Source organism: Varanus komodoensis, unplaced genomic scaffold (assembly GCF_004798865.1).
Source record: "Varanus komodoensis strain SLA01 unplaced genomic scaffold, ASM479886v1 scaffold83, whole genome shotgun sequence".
Taxonomy (NCBI): domain Eukaryota; kingdom Metazoa; phylum Chordata; class Lepidosauria; order Squamata; family Varanidae; genus Varanus; species Varanus komodoensis.
The window spans coordinates 2,425,852-2,442,353 of NW_025336520.1; the positions used below are offsets into that span (position 1 = coordinate 2,425,852).

The 16,502-nt window shown below is 49.6% G+C and overlaps 1 protein-coding gene across 1 annotated transcript; it reads left to right on the top strand.

Moving 5' to 3' along the window:
- The first annotated feature begins 12,555 nt into the window (after positions 1-12,555).
- BTG4 (BTG anti-proliferation factor 4) lies at positions 12,556-15,510 on the top strand. The gene is made up of 4 exons (XM_044456389.1): positions 12,556-12,728; positions 13,058-13,195; positions 13,974-14,172; positions 15,325-15,510. The coding sequence occupies exons 1-4, from the start codon at positions 12,556-12,558 to the stop codon at positions 15,508-15,510; spliced, it is 696 nt and encodes a 231-aa protein (XP_044312324.1).
- The last annotated feature ends 992 nt before the right edge of the window (positions 15,511-16,502 follow it).

The window sequence follows — 16,502 nt, forward strand, 5'->3', positions numbered from 1 at the left end:
CTTGGCCCCCGACCCCGCCCCGCCGCGAGGCGCCCCGCCACGCCCACCGCCCGCGAGGCGCCCCGCCACGCCCACACGCCCGCCGCCCGCGAGGCGCCCCACCGCGCAGCGCCCTCTGCCGGCCGCCTCGGAGCCGCGCTCCCCAACGAGCGCCGCGGCTGGCGGCGACCGCGGGGTCTCGCGGCCCGCGTTCCCCCTGCTCAGGATGCCGGGCGCGCGCCTCCCGGGGGGGTCAGGGCTTGGCTGGCCCCGGGGCCGAGGGGTGGGCCAGCCTCGCCTGGCGCCCCATTTCCTGTTGGAAACGGGACCGTGTGGGAGGAAGCCGAGCCTGGAGGTGTCCAAAAATGCCCTATTTTAGGGGCTGCACCTGAAGCCCCATCCACACCCCCAAAGTCATCCCGCATCCTTGGCAGGGCCTTGCCCTGCCCCTCACAGAGCACTGGACAGCTGTGATCCCATGAATCGCCCCACACTTTGGGGAGGAACAAGATGATGCGTCAACCCCCCCCCCCCATGGCCAAACTCACCTCGCTCAAAGTTGTTCCACAATTTCTGGTCCAGACTAGACCTTGGTAGGCCTTCCAAGAAGCAGCAGCAGCAGCAGCACCACCACCTCCCATTTCACCGAGGCCGGTCCCAAGAGGGTTGCCCTTTCCCTTGCCTCGCTTTATTACCCTTGGCAGACATACATGAAAGTTGCGGAGATCGCGGTCCCGGGCACAGACTAAAAAGCTCCTCTCAGACAAGTGCAAGACCTGTGCAAGAAGCTGTTTCTGGTGGTGACTGCTGGAGCACTGCTGGAAGTCGGTGCCACCCCATGGGCATGTGCTGTTTTGCTTGCGCTGGTCCCCGGATCCTTGAAAAAAAGGCATGCTCCTCCTTGAGTGGGTCCTGGCCCTTCATCCCAGGTTGGCTAGAGTGATCTGTGGCCAGCATCTTGCCCCATGGATGTGATGTACAAATCAGTAGGTGCAACTTTCATTGGTAAAACATGCAATCAACAGGCCTGAGAAAAACCCTCTTTTCGAGAAACCAGCATTTGTGCATCCTTGAAATAGAGCTGACACTGACCAGGCACCAGTCCAGAGAAAACGAGCTGGCACTCAGCAGATAACAGCAGCTCAGGCCAAGGGGAAGTCACACCAGCCCAGCCCAGCCCAGCCCAGCCCAGCCCAGCCTCCTCCTCTTCCATGCAATAGCATCCCGTCTCCCCAGCTCCTTCAGCGCCTCTTCTTTGGCATGCGACTGGGAAAGATCCCTCCATTGTAACATTTAACTTCTACAACCTATTGGAAGGCACTAACTGTATTACGAGTAACCTTCTAATGATCAATGTATAAAAGGGCCAGCTAGGGACTGCTCGCTTGTGCCATCAGGAAAAATTTGTTGGTAGCTGATTATTCTCAAGAATAAATCCTTTAAAAGAAAACCTTCCCATGTTGTCTATTTTGGGTGCATGCACACCGGGACATGGACCTGTTAGTCAACAGATGCTGCGCTGTGTGTTTTCTCCTTTCTCCATGTTCTAAAACCAGACTGTACAGCGGAAGCACGACATCCTGGTTCAAAGCACATGCTGAGCCATGGTGGGTTAATTAAATCCCCAGACAAGCGACTAAACCACCATTCCAGAAGAACACTAGGCTTGGATGACCCACTAACCCATGTGGCTTAGGAACCATGATGGGTTATTGTGTCATGCACACCCAGTCATTGCCTGAGGCCAAACTGTGCTGATAAACAGAAACCCCTTTGGACACCAGTAACGGTGCTTTAACCATAGGGAGAAAAAAAAAGGCATACTGGTCCATGCGGAAAATGATCCAACACACACGCTGGGGCAATGCCTTTATTAGAAATAACCAAAATTTCACGAAAACTGTGCACACTCGTACGTTCTGTGGAACTCTGCGTCATGTGAAAAAAATGGGGGTGGAGCAGAGAGAGAAAACCGCCACCCAACAATACCACCTGCCATCCAAATGGATGGCGTTCTTCCAAATTCATACAGTGGTGTGGAGAGAAACAAACGAACGAAACAGCGAATCAGAATGGGTTTCAGGGGCAAGAGGAGAGAGGTGCTCGCCAGGGTTTTATTTAAGACACAGCAGCCCAGGCACAAAGCTCTTTCCATCCAAAGCCTCACATTAAACTTGCGGGTGCCGTGAGAACCGGAACAAAAATTGTTCCTCCCCGCCACGCCGCATGAATGCTGCCTTGCAAAAGGCCTCCTTTGGGCCCGGGCCACTCAAGCGGTTCTGCAGACGGTTGCCTCTTCCTGCCAGAAGGAGGTCAAGCCCTTTTACTTGGCTGTGTTGTTAGTGATTGTTGCTTTTGTCAATCAGCTAACTACACTGCCTGGTAACGAGGCTGCTGTTCAGGTTCACGCCTGGCTGGCACTGCCATTTCTTCTTCCTCTTCCTCCTCTGACTCTGAGCACACCTCTCATAATCTTTTAACAGTCAGATTTAAGCTTGCGTTTTATAGTTCAGCCTTATCGATAATAATTCCAAAAAAAGAAGCCCCAGGTCCTGCCCGAAGTCCCTTTCCATCAAAATGCTTCGCGCTGAAGAGTTTGCACTAAATGTGGCACTTCAGCCCTACTTTGTAAGTATTACAAACATTCACACACACTTTGTAATACTTTGCATACTTTGTAATACGTACTTTGTATGACATACATTCTCGTAACACATACTTGGTATTACAAAGTACAAAAAACAAGCCATTACAAAATTGCAAAGTCTTACTCTGTAAGCAGTCCATCTGTCTTCACATTCGGAGTGCATGCTAAAGGCACAAAACCTTTGCTTAAAAGAAGCAGGGATGTCCTTGCCATTTTATGATGGGGTATGGAAAAGAACCACGGCAGAAGCTCCTGAAACATACTGCTTCTTTGCTATTGAAAAGTAAATGCACGCAGGAAGCAGGTCTTTGCACCTGAGTGTACATCCTAGCCTCCCTCCGCCAAAATCCACAATTGTGCTTTCCCCTTTCTACCCCTGGCGTGAAAAATGCCATCCATGCCTTATTCTCACAGTGGCGTAGCTAATCCTCTGTTCTGGAACAATCACATTGTCTTCAGTAGCTGCAAGAGACTCAGACCAGGAAAAATTGACCTGGCAGTTCCCGCGGGCAATGAGCTAGCAACGCATGAAACCACAGTGGCACCTTTGCGCATTGCTTATGTGCAGAAATTGGGCATGGACTAGCCCCGCTTGCTTCACCTCTGTCAGCCTCTCCCACTGCAAAGGCGTCCACACAACGGTCAGGCTATTTAAAGTGTCCTCCATCCTGGAAAGGGGTTGCTCCTTGTGACAAATCCAGGATGTGTGGAATTTAGTCAGTGAAACAGGTACAAGAGACACTGGGAAATCCCTCGGTAGTTACAACCAATTGGGAAACCTACTCCGTGATCTATGTATCCTAGAAATTAATCCAGCCCTGTTCATATTCTGCTTATGATGTCGGTCAACAGGCCAAAGTCCCAAAGAGCAAATGTTAACTTATAGGACACCATGAGTAACTAAAGCTCCGAGCACTAATCTTTGCTTTATCTCCCATATTAAAGAAACAACATGACTGCTAAGGAACCTCAGCCTGTGCTGTCCAGAGGCACCCCCTGGACAGCATTAAACACCCACCAGTGTTCAGACTCTAGAATCCAGTTATGTGACTCAAGGAATAGGTCTGCTTCTACAGGGCATGATATAAAAGCTTTGTCCCCATGCAAAACATTGCCTGCCAGGCGGATGGCCTTTCAGCAGACAATCTTCTCTGGAACACCTTAGATGCTTTCCAACACCAGCTGGTCTTAGACTCGTCTCCCCCACCGTGGCAGATAGTGGATGCTGACTCTGTACTCTTGCCCAAACAATCAGCAGAAGCTGGCAGAGATCCTCAGAGCCAGCCGATGAAACAGTCGTGAGCGACAGCCTCAGCGACCCCTAACAGTGCGGGTCACAGGTCACTGGAGACCCCCTTCTAAGAGCTTCCTTGTGCTGGCAGCATCTCTGAAAGTCCCACTGTCTTGCTGACTGGTAAATTGAGGGCCTCAAAGATGACACAGGATATTCTGAACAAAGACAGCAATTCTTCAGATTCATGCCAGCAACTGGCTGTCCGGCTTTTTCTCTGCAGTGTGGAGGTCCCTCGTGAAAGGATCCAGCGTCTTGTTTTGATGACGGTGAAGCTAGTGATTGCCAGGGAAATACACAATCAGCTAACTACACTGCCTACAAACCAAGCGCCACATTGACAGGATGCAAACCTGGAAAAGACAAAATATTTTCAGCAACCACACATCGCAATTCATGATGTCTCACGCTGGGAACCAAGGAAGAGTGGCAAATGTTGCTTACAGTCAAGGTCCTGTGTGTTGTTACGTTGCTAGTACAAGTACAAAACATAGCAACCTGCTGAGAATATTTTATTTTCATTATTTTACAAACAAGTTTGTCATCGTTAAAGTTGTCAAGAGCAGAAATGAATGCTTGAAGGCAACCCCGGATGAAGTTTCAGAAGTTAGCAGTGACCAAGTCCTGTTGGGGAGATTAAATCGGTGCCCCTGCTGAACTCTGCCAACACACAACCTTGCTTAATACTGATTCATTTTCTCAGCATGAAGTATTCTTATTCTTGGCAGCACACCTTTCTCTGCGTATTATCTTCACAGAGTAGATGAAAAGGAGTCCCCAAGGATCTGCCACATTATAAGGAGACCAAGAAACATAACTCAGGAGCTGGGTGGATTTTCCTACAGCAGAAGAAAACTGGAGGTGGGAGGTGGGGAGGGGGTCATCTCAGGGAAGGAGCCATTCTCCTGGACCTCCCCTTGTGCAGGGCACTGTGAAATCCACCCCTACCCCAAAACAGGTCTGCACCCCAATTGACAGCGGTCTTCCTTATCACAAAACCTTGCAGATGTGTTGGGCCACCACTGCCATGCCGTGATGGGGACAGGAGTCATTTGAGGATGTCGGCATGCAGAAGACACCCCGCTGCTTTCATCCGTCCCGCAACAATCCGGTGGACCCACTGGCGCCTCTTCCAGGGCCAGCCCCTGGCCGCCAGCGTGGAGTGGAGATCGGGATCGCCGGATGCACTCACCGGCATGGCTGTCCTCTGTACACACCACTCTCCCGCTCAAACCCCGGCAGAGCTCTGCCAGGGAAAATCGCGCATTCCTGAACCTCCGAAGAAGTGTCATTTTCATAGTTCAGCCAATAGAAAGATGTAGGAAAGAAACTGTAGATTTTGTCCCTAAGCAGCTTACCTTGCAATAAGCCCGGGGGCAGAACCTGCTTTGTTAACGAAATACAACAGTCTGGAATTATTTCAGAAGTTGAGCTGCGAAGAAAGATCAGCAACGCCTTTGCATTTCTTCCCTAATGGATAATCTCACCCATAATCTGTATTTTGGTTTCTTCGGGCTGCAAATCCCCTCAAATAAAGAGGGTCTTATTTTCTGAGTAAATATGAACAGGATCAGTCCATAAAAACAGTTTGCCTGCCCATCCCACGGTATTAATTCTAATTCTGCGTGCACAGGAGAGGGCAAAGTGTTCGGAGCATAAGCAGCAACTGCAGGTGCCGCTGATCCTGGCTGTTTCGTTTCTACTTTCAGGAGCCTTTGCTCTAGACTAGCCCCAGACTTGCCAAGGGACATCCCAGGTCCGGCGTTTGTATATGGTGTGTAACCATGGATGCCCAGGTGTGGCTCACGGCTGCCACACAGATTAACACTCTGCAAGAGGGTAGGTTGGCTTTACTAGGCAGTAGCTTTATTAGGTAACGTTTCCATGGGTCACCCCACCACCGAACGCTGCTGGAGAGGAGCAAAAGCCATGCCCTTGAGAAAGGGCTGGTCCTACTCACAGCCAGTTAGACGGATGTGACCACCCTGGGGGGCAGGGAATGGTGGAGAGGCGGTAGAGCACTCAGCTGGGCCTGGGCGGGCCATGCCCACTGCCCTGCATTGCCTAAGTTAGCCTCAGATGCTGTGGAGAATCGGTGCTACTAGTCCTCATGTTATAGGCTCTCTCCAGTTTCAGCAGCAGCGTGCCTCTGCATATCAGTGGCTGGGGAGCATGAGTGGAAGGGTGCTTTTGCACCCACATCCTCCTTGTGGGTTCCACTCAAGCAACGTGCTGGTCTGGCCAAGTGCCAGGGCTCACCTTCTTTTCTTGGACTATCCTGTTGCCAGTGTTGAAGTGAGGTCCAACTAACCGCCCAGCTGTTTGGGGCATGAAATGAGCTGGGGAGGGGGCACCCTTTCCTTCCACTTAGACTGCGAGAACTTCTGGGCATGCCCTCCCTTGAAAATATAAGTTCTGTCCCGCATTGTGGCGGGGCGTGATCAGGCCAGTTCTGGGGCTGTGATTTGGGGGTGGATTTCTCCATGGCCAGTCAAAGGGCAGGAGGGGCATCAAGACTGACAAAAGGTTCCCCTCCCGCAGAGAGAGGGGCCTGTGCTTCAAAGAAGTTGGGCGGCAGCGAACCCCACTTTGAATGGCTGGAAGTGCTGAGACAGCTGGCAGGCCTCGAAGGACGATTCAGCCCCCAGAACCTCAGCTGCTCTTTCAACAGGCCTGGGCCTCAAATACCCCCTTGCGCTTTGCCAAGAGGGAAGGAATGCACCAAAAGAGGCCAGAAATGGATACGGATTTGTACGGAAAAGTGCCTGTGCAGATTTATATCATCATCATCATCATCATCATCATCATCATCATCATCATTTTAGGTCTGTACCATCCAATAGCCAAATCCCTTTGGGCAGTTTAGAACAGCAGCTATGAGAGCCAGTGTGGTGTGGTGATTAAGAGCACGGGACTGGGACTCAGACGATCTGGGTTCGAGTCCCCGCTCAGCCATGGAGCCCACTGGGTGGCTTTGGGCCAGTCACAGACTCTCAGCCCAGCCTACCTCACAGGGTTGTTGTTGTGGGGATAAGATGGAGGAGGAGAATGATGTAAGCTGCCTTGAGCCCTTTGTAGGAAAAAGGCAGGATATAAATCGAATAAATAAATAAATATACATGTAAAACTGCACATTTAGAAATAATGAGTCTAATTTAAATAGCGACACAGTACATTTCACTGGGATTGTGGCCAGTGATTCGGACCGTGTGGCAGGCCTCGTTCTGGTGCTAACCACTGGTGGGCAACTTCAGGGCCCTATTTTCCCATCTCATGGTTGGTTGGTTGGTTCTTTCTTTCGTTCTTTCTTTCTTTCTCTGGAATTTTTGTATGCCGTCCCATTCGCATAAGCCTCGGGACGGCTTCTTTAACTTGGGCCAGGCAGTCCTTCAAATAGAGGAGTCCCCCCTATAAAGTAGGGCACATGGCCACTTTACCCCATGCTGGACCTGAAAGAAGAGGCAGCAATTCAGTGCAACTGTACTGAATAGCTAAGAAAATTAGAGCTTTATACCGCAGTCCTGCAGAAACGTACTCAGAAGTCAATCGCCTTAAGTCAATCATCAGGGTTTCCTCCCTAGCAAAGGTCTTTGGAAATGCAGCATTATTGAAATCCAAATGGAGTATATGAAAGCTTCCCTGGTGGCCATTTGAGGAGAAGGTTTCAGGTTTCAGGTTAACTACTTTAGGGTTAACTGTTGTGGTAAAACATTAATATGTGGCTATTTGATAGCAGTATTGAACTGTAGGCAAACCTGGCGGCAGTTATGTTCCGGACTGTAGCTGGGTGGGTCTTAGTTGTTCCCATGCCTCCTCTAGCTTTGTCCCTCCACTGCAGCAGCAGCCTCTTTTCTACTTCCATATCATCTCATCTGAAGTGGTCTTAATTATGCAGCGGCAAAAACTTTTCTTGCAGAGCAAACCCACTTTTGCGCAAGGTCTGAGCGGCACCGTGCTGGTTCAAGCTGGGTTTTACAGCACATGTCAGATGGCAAGCACCACATGCCCCATCAGCCCCAGCAAGTATGGCTAAAGGTTGGAGGATATGGGTGCTGTAGTCCAAGAAATCTACCAGGTTGGGGAACTGATGCATTTGCTCCACAGATAACTTGTTGGAAGATTTCCTCCTGCATCCTAGGTGGATGTCTCTTGGATGGAAAACGGAATACAATGCCAGTTCAATTTAAAAGCAAGAGTAGGGTGGGAAAATCTGCTTGTTGTTTGCAGCTTAGCCCTCAGAAGCCCCAGTCAGCACAACCAATAATCAGGCATGCCGAGAGCTGAAACCCAAAAATCTGGATTTCTCCTCCTGCCCATCCTGGCCGGGGCCAAAGCACCTTCCTGGTTTACCCACCAGAGACTGCCTGGCATTTTGAGCAGCCCGGTTGCCCTAGTTCTCTGATCCAGCATTGGAATCCACACCCCCCTTTTCACCTAGGTCCACTAAGAGAACTGTTCCCTGCACTTTTGCTGGATGTCAACACACTTCAATTGTCTGAACACTGGTACCTGATACTGAGGTTTTAAATCTTACATTGTATTTTATGGATTTAATTGTTGCAAACCACTGTGAGAACTTCAGCTATGGGATGGTGCAGAACTGTTAGAAATAAAGGGATACATAAATAAATGAATGGTTTGATTAATATCTAAGCTGCTTAAAACATTTACAATGACTTCTGGAAACTCTTATTAGCTCTATCGCTGGCTAAAATGGTAGGGCCCCGAACTATGATTCAGTGAATTAATTCTGCATGGTGATACCAGAAAGACTTTTTCTTCCAAGAGGTGATCCCTGGCTTGGATAACCACTGATCACAGAAGATGAATGCCGCTTAATCTGGAATAAGAACCTGGTAAAACTCCAAGGGTCCCCTTATTCTGGAGACGTCAACCAGGCAATGTTCAAAAGTCTTCTACGGGGCAATCCTTCTTACTGACCACCCTCCTGCCCCCACCCAGCTCCTTCTTACCTGCACGAGCAAATCTGTATGCCACGTTGTGCCATTCCTATCCTGGGCTACACAGAGGAGCAGTTCTCTTGTGTGCAAAGGTGCCTTTTCCTGCATAAAACAATCCAAGCTGGGCGGAAGGGAGCTCTTCGAAAGAATCGCTTCCACGGTGCCTCCAGGGTTGCTCTGCCGGCTTCTGCTACCAGGAAGCCTCAGCAGAGTCGCCAGCCATGCTCTTTCTGTGGAGCGTAATGTTTGCTTCGAGCCAGGCCTGCAGTTGCTAGAGAACTGGTGGAAGCCATTCAAGCCTGGGCTTGCCTAGAGATCAGGGAGACCCAGGATCTAATCTGAGAAGGAATGTTCGGGCAGGCATGGGGGTTCCTTATCCCAGCCTTTTGGGTAGGGTGGGAGATCTTCCCTCGGAGGGTGTCAGCTTGGCGTGAGTTGCATGGCACACTCAGAAGCATAAATGATGATGATGATGATGATGATTGATGATTGAGGAGGAGGAGGAGGATGCCATTATTGGGGATAATTGCGTGTGGAATTCCTGGAGGAAGAGCAGACCCCAAATGTTTTGGCCACATCTCCCCTCTAGGCTCTCCTGACACAGACGGACAGAGTGGTAGGTCAAAGCTTGCTTTTCCGTGTCACACCTGCCACCTCTTTTTCACCTGCCTCTTGCTCTGGCCCAGACAAGGTAAGGAGGAGGCAGGGTCTGCGGCTCAGCCGATCTGGGTCCTAGTCTCCACTCAGGCCATGAAAGAAACTGGGTGACTTGGGCCAGCCACAGACTCTCAGTGCAGCCTACCTCACAGGGTTGTTGTGGGGATGAGACTGAGCGCAGGAGGAGGAGAATGATGTAAACCGCTTTGAGTTCCTTGTAAGGAAAAAGGCAGGATGCAAATCAAATAAACAGAGGAGGAGGAGATCTTGCAAGATGTCTTACAGGCCTTGCAAATAGCTTTCTAGGCACTGCAGTCCTTGGTTTAGAAACTGAGTGTGCCCAGAAGCCGGAGGTGTTCCAGCCCTACCTGGACAAAGGAGGACTGAACCTTGGGCCTTCCTCATGCAAGGCAAAGCTTGTGCCACTGAGTTCTTGCAGGTCTCACCAAGGGAAATCTGTGTTTTCTGGTCCTGCATTTTGCCTTTGCATTTGTTAGTAATTAGGAGCAGAGGGATCAGAGTTCCCACTCAGCCGGGAAGCTTACACCATGGGCCCTCCCCCCGCAGGCTAACCCACCTCACAGCGCACTTGTGAACATGCAAAGATGCATGCATAGGATGGGGGGGAGGGGAGACCCATCTTTGCTGTCTCGGGCTCCTCTGAGCAAAGGCACCAGCTGCCTGTCGCATAAGCAAAAGCATGCTCTCTTGGCCACAGGCCCGTGGCAGGACTCTGTTGGCTTTAAGGAGCATGCCAGACAGAAATTTCACAGGTGAAGCTTTCCCCATTGCAACATCCATCCCCATGCCTGGGAAAGCTGCAGCTGCTGACTATCTGCATGTCCCATTATCCAAGCAGTCCTGGGAGGCAGAATTCCTGGAATCCTGTGGGACTTCCTTCTGAGTATACATGCAGACTCTCCAGCTAGAAGCAGTCAAGAATAGCTTCACTGCCTAGCAGCTGGTTCTAAAAGCACTGGATTTAGACCTGTGGAAATTTGTGGCTGCAGGCTCACATGGATGGAAGTCTTAATCTATTCGGCAGGACTTACTTCCAAGTAAACATGCTGATGGTTAGGCTTTAGGTGGCAAAGGAACTCCTTCGGATCTTTGATGAGAGCACTTTTGAGGATCAAGACCAGAGATCATGTATATTTTCAATATTAGGGAAGAGAAGGAAAGAAGCAGCAGTTTAAAGACAAACAGATTTATCTGTCTAATTTCCCGAGCTTCTTGTCTGATGTGCATTCGGCTCCACACCACACACCTGCCTTGGACGGAGCCATTTCACTGAGACTTCTATAAACAGAAGGCAAGATTCCACCAGCTGTTCACCTTTTGAATTGGCTGTAGTTGGCTCTATAAAGGGAGGGCTCTAGGAGTAAAGTAATAACATCTGAACTATCTCAGTTGCCTCCAACTTTTCAATTTCCCCCCTTCTTTCTCTTGCTTTGGGATTTCTTAATTCCTTGAGTGTACCTGGAGTGGATTTTGGTTTTGTTGCCATAGCTAAAGTTTGGGCGGTTTGTTTCTGAGAGCATCTGCTGCTGAAGGTAATGTTGATTGGTTTTCCCCCAGGTTTGATGTTTTAGTATGATATGCAATAATTAATTAGAAAGAGTTATACTGTTGATGTATGAGTTAGCTAGAATTACTAGGAAAGAAAAGGTACACCCAAGAAGTGTAAATCCAGTGAGCTGTGGTAGTAGAAAGGGGTCACAAACACTATGGAAAATATCATGATATTCTATACACTTGTAGCGCAGGTTGAAAAGTGCTTTGTTTTGAGCTGGTTAGCCAGCTTAAAATAGGCTGTTCATCAAAATAGGGGATGCCATTAAAGTAATTATGGGGTTAGAGAGTGTTTTCCTCTAAGAAAAGCTGCCACCAGCTTTCTTCCTCCGGATGCCCTCTTGGTATGTTGGAAGTTAACTTCCGTTATTCCCAGACAACATGGCAGCCATGTGGAAGCCATGGGAGCAATGGCCTCGAACTGGGGGAGTGTGACCTGTATCCATCTCTGGTTCTTCGTTTGGACAGAGAGAGCAGCTGTGGTTTTAGGTGCACTTGCCTGGAAGTATCTCCTGGTAGATCTGGTAGACCTTGCTTTGGAATGAACCCCAGTAGAATTGCACTGGAAAGGGAAACATGATGGGAATCTGATTGAACCATCCCTGGGATAGAGGGAGTGAGCAGAACTCCGCCTCGAACAAGAGGAGGACAGGTTGAAGGTGGCCATTCCCACATGTTCTCTTTCACTTTTCATGTTGACCCTCTGGGGTGATGCGTGCTATGGTGCCGTTTTGTGGCTTCTGTCCTTCCTCCTCATATTCCAACTCGTCTCTGTTCTTATGTTCCCTGTGCTACCTTAAGTACAAAATTGGGATGTAAATATCCAAATAACACACTACTGTAAAATGTGGCAAACGCTTGAGGTTAGCTAGTCTATTAAAAAATGGGAAAATTTAGGAGAGATGCTATGTTAGTTCCTATCCCTGTTGACTCAGCGGAGGGAACAGGTGCTCTCCGGATGGAAAGAACCCTCTGCATCCCAGCTGAATCTTGCTTTCATTACCTTTGAAAGACAGGTGCTGGGGACTGTCATTGCTTTCATTACCTGCTTGTGAGAGGAATGTTGGTAGATGGCTAAATTTATGTGAGCCGTCCCGAGCAATGGGATGGCATACAAAAATTCTAAATAAATAAATGAAATAAACAAACTGTAATGCTAGACCATTGTGGCTTCCCCAGCAGTTCTGTGTTGTGCAGTTTGGCATATGCTGACACAGGAAAGCACAACTCATTCCAGCTCCTAGTTTGTGTGGCTGTTACCTCCAGTGGGGAAAATCCATAAAAGATTCATTGGAGGGCCTTGCTAAAAATGTGAAAACTTCACACAGATTGCAAAAGCCAAGAAAAGTCATAAAGATCAACAAGGCCTTTGATATGTTGTTGATTTCATATTCCCATTCCACTACCAACGTGGGGGCTTGCCTGGTGATCGTGATATCAAAGACGACATGAAAGACGAAATAGCCGCTACGGTTTTCTTCATCACACGGCTGGTGAAGAAGCATGACAGGCTGAGCAAGCAGCAGGTGGAGAAGTTCGCATCCAAGCTGACGACGATGCTGTTTGAGAGGTACAAAAAGCACTGGTACCTCGACAATCCCTCAAAAGGTCAAGCCTTCAGGTGAGCCTCACAGGTGCGCCCCTCACCCACTGGCCCCATCCTCTGGCAAGAGAGGGGCTCTCTGCTCCTCTGTCTCACCACCGCAACTGACTGGGCCAGGATAAGAGGTGGGGCAAAGCAGGCTGCCAGGGGGAAGAAGAGGAACAGTTCCAGGGAACTATTCTGACCTTCGGAAGTGGCCAGGCCCGGCTTCTGCCGATGTCACCCGGGACTCCCACCGCCTCTCTGCGGCATGGTTTTTGTCCTCTGATCAGTGGTCTCAGCACAGAGCCAAAGCAAATATTTAACACCCCCCCCCCATGCCACCGCACCCTTTTCTGTTTGCTCAGGTGTATCAGGATAAACCAATTCCAGGAAAGAGACCCTCTGCTGGAGCAGGTGTGTGCAGAGAGCAACGTGGACTTCAACAGCCTGGGCTTACCGAAGGAGCTGACGGTCTGGGTTGATCCATTTGAAGTGTGCTGCAGGTGCGGCTGTTGGAGGGAAAGAGGCATTGTGCCTGGATGGATCGGCCTTCTGGCTGCTTCGGGGAAGGGGTTTTCCCAGACTCTTTGGCCAGAACTTTTGTTTTTTACATCCCTGATATTTTAGACGTTTTAAAGCACAAACTAGACCTTGGAGAGGTGGGGAGAAATTTTAGTTTACAATGGAAATAATTCAGATGACTGTCTAAAAGGTGCCCAGTAAAGATGACATACTGCAAGGTCTGAATTAACTACTTGCACCCCTAACCCCTTTCTCCAACTTGGCACTTTCCAGATGTGTTTGGCTAAAAGACCCAGAATCCCCCAGTGCAGCACAGAAGTTCTGGGAATTGTAGTCCAACATGTCCAGGTTGGGGAATGCCCACATAATCAAGTGACTAGCTTGAAATTCTCTTACGTTGTCAGCTTACTGGCTGGCTTGAACTTTCCAAGTGCTTCTCTTTTCCAAGTCTCTGCCTTCCAACTCTAGCTTTGGGCCTACCTTACAGGGCTGTCAGACGTATTTCTGCCAGATGAAGACGTGAAATATTCTGAACGCCCTGGGTAGCAGGAAAAATGCCAGAGACTGGAGTTAAATAAGAATAGGCCCCTGTAAAATGGAGCCATTCCGAGCAAACTGGTGCAGGCAAGTTTGTGTTGATGGCCACAGAGAGGAGATTGGCTGTGTCCATCGGCCATTTTGTAGTAGTGCAATTCTGGTTGTGCTGGACTCCATCCCTGCAGCCATCTCAAGCTTTGCCCAATGCACCGCTCTGTCCAGGTACGGTGAGAAGAACGCACCTTTCACGGTGGCTCACTTTGAAGGCAATGAAGAGGACCGCGACATCTCCCACGGCATCCGCCAGGCTGTGGAGAAGGTCTTGACCTCCGACTTCCAGTCCAGCACCTCTGATGAGGAGGGCTCCACCATGCAGCCCAAAAGCATCCCGACCGTCAGCAACCCAAAGAGCGTTTACCAGGTGAGAAGGCTGCGGGGCTTGACCTGGGTGTGTGCCGGGCTTGCTCTGAGGGAGACCCCAGGAGCTGGGCTGGGACAGGCTCCCTTGGCTGGATGTTCTCGCCATTGCTAAGGACTCGCCCGGACAGGACGCCACTAAGGCTGAGCTAGCAAGGTGTCTGCTCCAGAGAGATTGCTCTTTGCAGAAATACAAGCTGCAGAAAAAGATCCTGTTACGTGGACATGGAGGGGCCGCAGGAAGAAAAGTTTGATCTTGTCTTTGAGCTTTTCTCCCCTGCCCTTCAGCCAAAGGCCTTTCAGAGTGACGTGCATAGTAAGCATGGGAAGAGGCAAGACAGGGAAGGGGAGAGGGGTGGAAAACAAGCCAACTGAGGTGCTGGTTGGTAAAGTGACCAGCGGGTGTCGCTTTGGAACTTGTTGGGAGCTTGCCCGGCTTTTTGCTTAGCTGCTGGCAAAAGTTTTCATGGAAGCAGCCCTGGAGGAAGAATCTGCTCTAGGCATGAGGAGCCCAAGGCAGCTTCAGGAATGGGAGGAGAACAGCCTGACTTCCAATCTACCTGGTTACCCTAGGTGACTAGAAATGGTATGCAGGTGAATAGACAAGCAGGCAGAGGTGAGACAGGGATCACTTTCTAACAAACAGGCTGCTTCCCTCTCCTGCCCAGTTTCCTAAACCAGCTGGATAAGAGTTGAACATCCTATTTCCATGATAGTGGAAGGGGACTAACCTGCCCCCCCCCCCCCCCCCCCCCCCCCCCCCCCCCCGCACAGCCAGAATCCTGGGTGTTCACATGCACCGTAGCTAAACTCTCAAAGGCCAATGGTGTGCTGGTACTTCTAAATTCCTGGAACTGGCATTTATGATTATGCTATCCTTGGGCACCAAATCAAATAGGAAGCTCCATAAATGCGGTCGCATGATGACCATTTATACATGGACGTGAGACAGCGTCAATACCGAGGGAGAAGTCATGGCTGCAAGCTCTTTCTGTGCCTGAAATAATAGTAATAGTCAGAGTATTTCCATCAGTGATGGCAGATCCTGACTAGGCCAAAATCCAAAGCCAGGTTTGATGGAGCTCTTGTGGACACCCTGAAATGGTGCAAAACATGCCAACCTTTCCATCTCTTCAACTTCTCTGTCTGATCTCAGTGTGGAAAGCCATTCCAGGCGTGGGCTCATTATTCTCTCCGGAAGGCACATGTTCCTGGTGGAGTCCACCCCAATCCTTCCAGTACTCACTACCTTCCATACAAGGCCTACAAAACCTGCTGGCCGTCGGCCGTGTTCTCTGGTCCTCGCATCGACAGATACCACTGGGTCAACGCCAACCAATAATACAGAGATACTGTCCTTCCTGCTAAGTTCTGAGTGCAGGGGAAGAACGAAGCATTGGATCCTGGAAGGAAGTTGATGGCTTCACCCGAAGAAAAACCTCTTAGAACACGTAGCACAAATCTTCTCTCAGTTTTTAAAAAATGTCTTGTATGTTTGTAACTTTTAAATAAGCACGTCATGCTAAAGACTTTTTAAAAATGATTTTTAAATGTAATTTTATGGTAAGATGGAATACTGAACTGTAGAAAGGCACTTGTGGAAGTCTTGAAAAGGAAATTCAGTTACTAATAAAATGAAATGTGTGTTTTTAAGAACTCTTCTGGCTTCTTGATGAAGAGGCGAGGGCAGAAACACTGAAAATAAATATACCATGGCTTTCTGAAAGAAATTTATTAAAGGGGGTGTAAAGGATGGCACATGGATTTTCTTCCCTGGAATGGGGACCAGGAGATGTTGATCGAGTCTTGGGTTCTGCCTGATTGATGGAAGGTTGCTGCTGAAAACACCCAAGCGGCACTGCGCTGCTATTCTATCTCCTTCCCTTTAACAAGCTTTCTGCTGGTGAAGGGGAGACATGAGAAGTGGCCAGAGGAAAAATGCTTGCAATGGGCCACTGAAAGACCTGCCTGCAAGCAGGTCACCGCCATGGTTGCTGCAGTGCCTGGGAATGATGCCCGGCCTGAGACTTGAGCCCGCCAGAGCTAAGCAATGTTTCTCGGGACAGGAGGCTTCGGTGGGCGCTCATTCGCAGGGCTGCCACAAGCCGGTGGCACAGAACTGGGGCACTGTGGTGGGTGCAAAGCCGAGGTGGCTCGGCCAGCACGGTTGATTTGGTTGCCACTTGCAAGACAGTGGAAAGAAAACACACAGCCGTCCTTTCGGAAGAAGACAGACGTGTGTTGCAGCTTCTGCTGATGAAGAACCTGGCTGTAGCAAAATGGCCGTGGAATTTTGCCTCCCTGGAGAAATTTGGTGAAATTGTCCCCTTTCAC

Excerpts from the sequence above, each read along its gene's own strand:
- BTG4 (XM_044456389.1), top strand. The coding sequence starts at position 12,556 with ATGAAAGACGAAATAGCCGCTACGGTTTTCTTCATCACACGGCTGGTG. Across the intron at positions 12,729-13,057 it reads TCAAAAGGTCAAGCCTTCAG|GTGTATCAGGATAAACCAAT; the intron begins GTGAGCCTCACA and ends CTGTTTGCTCAG. Across the intron at positions 14,173-15,324 it reads ACCCAAAGAGCGTTTACCAG|TGTGGAAAGCCATTCCAGGC; the intron begins GTGAGAAGGCTG and ends GTCTGATCTCAG.